This window comes from Amborella trichopoda, chromosome 9 (assembly GCF_054954075.1).
Source record: "Amborella trichopoda isolate Santa Cruz 75 chromosome 9, AtrichopodaSantaCruz75HAP2 v2.0, whole genome shotgun sequence".
NCBI lineage: Eukaryota > Viridiplantae > Streptophyta > Magnoliopsida > Amborellales > Amborellaceae > Amborella > Amborella trichopoda.
The window spans coordinates 56,255,912-56,263,506 of record NC_142344.1 but is presented as its reverse complement, the minus strand read 5'-3'; the positions used below and the strand labels follow the sequence as shown (position 1 = coordinate 56,263,506).

The window sequence follows — 7,595 nt, the reverse complement described above, 5'->3', positions numbered from 1 at the left end:
TATCAATGTACATGTCGTATGATGGCATAAATGATGAGGTTTTGATCCCCGTCTCTAAAGGCTTCCATTGCACACAAGGGTCACGCAGTCCTTCGGCTCACTTATTTGGGCATACTCCGACCTTATCAAGGGATAACCCTTATCGGTACAATTTTCATAGCCCAAACAATATGAGTTTTCCCCAACCAGACTGACCTAACACTTCAAGCATAGTCCAATATCAGCAAACATTATTTGCTTAGTATGGTCCACAAGGGACCATGCTCTCACTGAATTCATGTTCCAATATATATTTTCATTTTACAAGTACTCATAAGGCCTTTAATGGCCACACTCACCCAACATAAATCTATTTCTATCTTGAATCCAAAGATTTAGAGCTCCAAAAATAGTACAAATCTAATAACTTTCAGTGATAAAAAAAAGAAGAAGTGCAATACGAATTTATTTTAGAGCTGAAAAATTATTGTTTTCTATATTTGTGATTACGGTCAAGATGATAGACCTCTAAAATTTTAAATTGCCAACCCATCTCCAAGATGTAGTTTGGAAAGTGTGTTTGAAATTTCGTTGAGTGAAATGGGGTAGAAATAGTACGATTTGCAAAAATGAAAGCTTGAACTCTTCTTGTTTTCGGGTACGCTGAAGTGTTGTATCAAGACGATATTTGCCTCCCTTCGATATAATATTTGATGTGCATAAGATTGACAATTCATCTTCAAGATATAGGAAAACAATGAGGTATTGATCAATGCTCCTAAGCTCTATGCACCCAAGCTTAACCACACACTAGACACCATAGTCTTGATGTATTAGAGAGAGAAAGAGACAAAATCGAGTAGAGAGAGAGAAAGTTAGCCCACTGGTTTATTTGCCGGAATTACATAGAATTGTATGTTGAGAGGGTCTAAAATGTGGTAAAAAAGCATTAATCCGTCTGGGTAGGAGGGCCCTTGTTTAGTGTTGTGGTAGTTACATGCACTACCCAACAGCTACAAATTAAATGTAGTTACATGCACCCAACAACTACAAGTTACATATGGTTACATGCACTTGAAAGCTGCCGGTACAAGCCTTCGTCTCATCAACATATAAAAAACCATTGGATGTCCCACCCAACGGCTAGATGACTGTTGGATGTCCCACACGCATCAACTGCTAGATGACCGTTGAATCACCTATGAATCGGGCTCACAAAAAGATAACGAGCCATGAGCCCGACCCGCACACGTGTGAGGGGCACCATGTACCAATGCGAGCAAAGTGCAAAGTGCTTCATAAAGCGCCTTTGCGCCATGCCACACGCATGCACGTCGCAAGCTTCGCCTGCTCCGCACATGTTCTTTCTCTCTCATTTGTACTTAGAGTATATTGCATGAGAATGCATGCTCTTAAATATAGCTCAACAAACTCTCTTCCCTTCAATGTAGGACTCAAACCCATATCTTCATATCTTTACAAAAGGCATTTTAGGAAAGTAAAATAAAACCAAAGTGTTGTTTTGAAATACACTTAAGCATTTTTCAAACAAAAAATTACTAACAAAGTGGACATGCTATAATGGATCCCAGTGTACACCATAGTCTACTTGAAAAGGTTGTTTAAACATTGAAAAACCTACAATTGATCACCTCGGCTCATGAATATGAAAAAAAATATGTCAAGTCCAACAAAAATATATCTTGTAACACATGATCTAGACTGTCTTTTTTTTTAACTTTAAAGTATTTCAAATTCTACTCAATCTATACTATTTTTTGAGCTTGAAATTTCATAATTAAGGTGAAAAATGGATTTCTAGGTTATCTTGAAGTCTTCTCCGAAACTGCATTGCGCCTTACTTTGGTTATTCAAAGTTGACACTTTTTACAAACCACACCCATTTTGAGACCCTAAATTTGGGATTGACCTATTTAAGCTTGAGAGTAAACTCAAGAATCATATTTTCACATGTGCCTAAAAAATGTCCAAAGATTGGCTATAAGACCATCCAATTTTTTATAGGTAAAATCTAAGTGTTGAAGAATCTAAATCTTTTTCTTTCCCTTAAATAATCATATGATTATGTAACTCATGGGTTCTATGTGCCCGATGAAGTAAGTGTACAATGTACTCCCACCGGCACATAGTAAACGAAAACTACCCTGGCATTAAAGTAAGGACATAACAGCAATTTTAAAAAAATGAGGATGGCAAGAAGTCATGAAGAATAAAAGAGTAATTCAGATACTCGCTTTTAAAGGGTGCAGCAGTCAAGGGCAGTTACGGAATAACGATAAAACATCACCGGCTTTTGCGTACTTTATCCAAAATAAATCCTTAAAAAATGGGATATGGATTTAAAAATCTAATACCAGATAGGTCCTTGTTGAAACCTTCACTGTAAATGCCAGCCTTTTGTACAAGGAGAGTGACAAAGAACCTTGTCCAGACCCTAATTCCTGTCCTATATCTTCTAAACCCTAACCCTAATTCTCAAGAACGAGACCACCATTCTGAGAAGAAGCTAGGTTCAGGATTTGTTTTCATGGAAATTTAGAGAAATCTAAGATTTTTTTGATGCGAGGGGAAGTGCTACCGGTTGGAGAGAATCGGTGGTAGAGAAAGTTTGGGTTAGGGATTTTTAGGGAGAGAGTTTGAGGGTTTTGATTCGGAGGATTGGTTTGGTGATTGCAGGAAGTTGTGAGCTCTAATTCGCGCAGATTGTTGGCCGCTGAAAGGAGAAACGAAGAAGCTAGGGTTTCGTTTTGCGTATAGGTAGGTGTAGATCAACGAGGGAATTAGAGTTTTGATGGGGGACTTCTTTTCTTGAGCCTTTGATAGGAAGGTGGAGAGACTAAGCAGGGCGTGAAGGTTTCATGGGGCCAATCCCTTGATAAACCCTGATTAACGAGAACCGAACTCTCAATATAAGGAGAACCTCGAGTTTCCATTATCAGGCAGCTACATAACAAGCACCAGATCACTTAATTGAGGGAGAAATTGGGTTTCTGCAGGAAGTTGATGAATTATAATTTTGATGGGGGCAAGCCTTTCACGTTTGACAGAAGGGGATGAAGGGCCTAATTCTATCAGAACAGGGCTTGGAGATATTCCAGAGAGCTGTGTAGCTTCTGTGTTTATGTATCTGAGCCCACCTGAGATTTGCAAGCTTGCTCGAGTGAATCGAGCATTTCGAGGAGCTGCTTCTGCTGATTTCGTGTGGGAATCGAAGCTTCCGTCGAATTATCGTGAACTTTGGCAAACTTTGTTCTCAGAGTGTCCAGAAAACCTCACTAAGCAGGAGATCTATGCTCTTCTCTGTCGTCCAGTTCCTTTTGATGGGGGTTCGAAGGTAAGGGTTTCATTTTTTTTCTTGTTGGTTTATGGGATTATTAGTTTGGATTAATTATTAAGTGTTCTCTCTTTTCTGGATGATTTTATTCACTGTGAATTTGGTTTTTGCCATTCAATTCTGGTGTTCATTAATTGGATTGAACTTTTTGTTTCAACTGATGATTTTTTCTTTCTAGGGACTTTTTTTTCTTGGTGAGGTTGAGGTTTTGGTGGGAATTTGGCTCTTTACCCTCAAATTTGAACTGAGACTGGTCAAGATTTTGGCCGTATTTACGACTTTGTTATTGAATGTACACATTTGAGAAAATCAGCAGGAACATTTCCCAGATTGAACCTTTGATTCATCTTCTCTTTTTTTTTTTTTGGTTGTTGAATGGATCGATGTTTTGGTCTCCTGGCTTGTGTGATTTGCCCAAGAAGCTGGGTCTTTTTTTTTTTTCTGGAATGGAAAATTGGGTTGTTCTATTTAATAAAGAAATAAAAAATGCCAATTATAAAAAATAATTGTCAAAATCTGTCTGAGCTAAATCTGAAATTTTCATAGGAACTTTTCTGTTGATTGGTTGAGTTTGTTGTAGGTCTGGTGATACAAAACCTTTATGGTCATGTTATTCTAAAGATTGTTGTTTTAGAACTGATAGATTATTTAAAGGGTATTGGGATTCTATAACCATGATCATTCCAATTAAAGAAAATTTTTTTTTTTTTTTTAGACAATGCCCAAGCTTGTTAGAGTACTTGTAAGCGGGTAAATCCCAACAAAAGTTGTGCTTATACCATGGATTTGTTGTATAGATGGATCTTCTCTTAGAATTACCATAGTTTAGTAATTATTCAAAATAACTATATAAGTGTTGTTAGGAGTAAATGGAAGGTTTTTCTTGGGAATTGAAGGATTGGATGTTGAGTTCTCTATATTCAAGGGATGTTTCAGATTATGTTGTGCTGTTTAATTTATCATTTCTATCTAAGGTTTTATGATTCTAATAAGTATTTTTATATTATTCCAGGAAGTTTGGTTGGAGAAGACAACAGGTGCTGTTTGCTTGACCATTTCTTCGAGAGCGATGTCCATAACAGGAATTGATGATCGTAGGTACTGGAATTGGATTCCCACCGATGAATCTAGGTAGGCCTGTGCCTTTAATGTTTTTTTTTCCATATCCATCTGTGCTTTGAAGTTATTTATGAGGTAATTATGGGAATTGTATTCAATTGATGAACTAATATTATAATTTATTCAATCATTCCATGGGGATTATCTGTTCAAGACAGGTTCCCACCATAAGACTCTTAACTCCTTGCATTATAATCTTTCAGCAACCTGATCAGCCTAATGATGCCTGTGTATCACAAACTGGGACATCAACCTCACTCAATGGCTCCTGGAGAATACAGATTGACATAAATTGTTATCACTCACGCTGTTTAAATGCTAGAATATATTTATTCACAGCAGACAGCACCATATGGCTATATTAAATTTATCTTTCTTTTTCTTCTTTTACTTCCGTTTTTTTTTTTTTTGAATAAAATTAGAAAGTTCCCCAACCATTGATCGGTATCATATTTCTGATCTCTCTTGCGTACGAGGACTTATGGGTGTTCCTTTCTTTTGTGAAAACACATAATTTTTTACTTGTAGTTGATAACTTGATGTATTGTACAAAAGAACATGCTTGAATCTTATCACTTTTTTTACCCCCTCCGAATGTGAATTTTTCTGATATATGGGTCCATGTGGTACTGCTTCAGTTATTGCCCCAGATTCTCTATCAAACAGGACATATAAGGATAGTTTTGGGTGAAAAAGAAAAGAAATAATACTTCCTAAATACCCATAGTGTCTGTGCAAAAGACCTGTGGGGCCCTGATCATCACATTAGGACTGGTAGGTATCCATGCTTCTTTTTTTTTTCTGAAAATGTTAAATTGTGGGCGCTGTCCATGAATTCAGGGTGAATGATGTGACTCAATTAAATAACCATGGGTTAAGTAAAATTTTTGTCTGTTTCGACTTTTTGAACATCAGGTTTATGATTGTTATTGGACATGTTAAATGGCTACATTTGCAATATATACACAAATCATCGGATTTTGGAGAGCCTAATATTCATGCACCTTGCTTAAGTTGCCTTTCATCTACTGCATATGAGTTTGTTAGCAAATACTTTTTCATTGTTCATGAGTTTGGAAGGTGCTTGTTCATGCTCTTAACTATACCTCACACACACATTAACAGTTATATGTGGTATTTCTGTATGAGCAAGGGTCTTCCTGGCTCTAAACCAGTTAATTTTCAATGGACACAGTTTCTATGCAGCCAGCCCACATATTGTAGACTAAAAATAATAATTATATCAAGAAAACATTTGGACCGTTAGTTACACTTGATTTTAGATAGTCCACCTATTTGGACCGTTAGTTACACTTGATTTTAGATAGTCCACCTATTTGCATCCATCTTTAAGATAGATCCTTTATACTTCTGGGCCGTATGTTGTAGAAATGCGGTCCAGCCCGCATGAAACAATTTTCCATTTTCAATTTCCTCATTATATCCCAAGCTTTTGAAAAATTCTCAATCCAATCACCCTTACAACAGAATTATAGAATCCCCAATTTCACTGTGAGCCCAGAATACATTAAGGTTGGAACCAGATATCTCTTCATATAACTCATTTCTTTGTTTTTCTGGTAGTTGTAGAATGCTTTTTTTTTACTTGTGCTCCAATGGCTTGGCTCGTTAGTTATGGTAAAAATATGGAAGGGAGTCTTTCCATAGTAGTGGTTAGGGCTTAAGGGGACACAGTGATATATTGTCTTGGGTTTGATCCCGTTAACCTTTGCCAAACAAAACAAATCTCCTCTCTCTCTCTCTCTCTCTAATAGAAAAGCATAGTGTTTATTTGGTCTCAATGCCGCGTTTGGATTGCTTGCAGGTTCCATGGAGTGGCTTATCTCCAGCAGATTTGGTGGTTTGAAGTAGACGGAGAGGTCGAGTTTTGTTTTCCTGAAGGAGCATACAGTCTCTTCTTTAGGGTTCACCTAGGTAAAGCCTCAAAGAAGCTAGGTCGTCGTGTCTGCAACTTTGAGCACATCCATGGCTGGGACATCAAGCCTGTTCGTTTCCACCTATCCACATCTGATGGCCAGAATGCTTCGCGTGATTGCTACTTAGAGGAATCCAATAAAAATGGATCAGAATGGAACAAACCCTATTCTCGGGGGGCATGGTTGAAATGCCATGTTGGAGATTTCAGAGTGAATAGCTCCGATTCCCCGACCAAGATCAAATACTCCATGACCCAAATTGATTGCACCCACACAAAGGGTGGCCTCTGTGTAGATTCAGTGTTCATTGTTCCTGTCAATCTTAGTGAGAGAAGAAAGGCATGTTCGCTTTTAGAGAGAGGAAGGTGAAGTTGGGTTAAACAGAGATGGTATACTGGGGTTTTCAGAGCCAAAGGTATGTTGGGTTTTAGAGAAAAGTATGTTAGGTTATAGAGAAAGAATGTTTGTTCGGCAAGGAAGGTCTGTATAGACAGAAGGTATATCGGATTGCGTATAAGTTTGTGGTGCTCTCGATTTCACTGTGCATAAGCAGAGTAAGGGCTTGCGATCACCGTATGTTACATGTCGGGTTTTGGGCGCATTGGCATTTATTCTGCAGGGCGGTTTCAGATCTTTTAGTTTGAAATTGCATTCGAGGTGTGCTGTTTTGAGTTAGTTTTTTGTTTCAATTTTTTGGTTCATATAGATGTAGCATCTCCAAATATCTTGTTGATTATGTACGTCCATGTTTAGTATTTGTCCCATTGTCTATATTTCAAAATGTGAAAAATTTCTCTTGAGATTGAATTACAAGCAGAATGAAGCTTTTGGGACTGAGTATCATCAATGCAGTTTGGAGATGCAAGCCTAGGGTTTTGCATCTCTTCCATGGTTTTGTTTCTCTTAAGGTTATTAGCTCTCTCCCTTTTCAGTTCATAGTTCATTGGGCACAAGGACATGAATGGGGATGGTCGAGCTGTTGTTCTGCGTTTCAAATTGTATGAAGCATCAAACAAGGGGAATTCCCAGATCCCATCATAGTATTGAAACTGGGCTCGATTGGATTGGCCGATCTTATCAATTGGAACAGACTACTGTTTGGTGCCTTTGTGGGGTCTGATCCGAAGTGAATATTGGAATTGATTGAAAACTTGTTAAAATTGATAGATTTTGGTTAGTCGAACGAAATTGATTTTGACTAGTTA

General features: G+C 37.7%; 1 protein-coding gene across 1 annotated transcript; it reads left to right on the top strand.

Annotated features, from left to right (window-relative positions):
• The first annotated feature begins 2,415 nt into the window (after positions 1 to 2,415).
• LOC18447739 (F-box protein PP2-A15) lies at positions 2,416 to 7,291 on the top strand. The gene is made up of 3 exons (XM_006857826.4): positions 2,416 to 3,334; positions 4,347 to 4,465; positions 6,279 to 7,291. Exons 1-3 carry the CDS (start codon positions 3,020 to 3,022, stop codon positions 6,757 to 6,759), a joined length of 915 nt encoding a protein of 304 aa, XP_006857888.1. The 5' UTR covers positions 2,416 to 3,019; the 3' UTR covers positions 6,760 to 7,291.
• Positions 7,292 to 7,595: the final 304 nt, after the last annotated feature.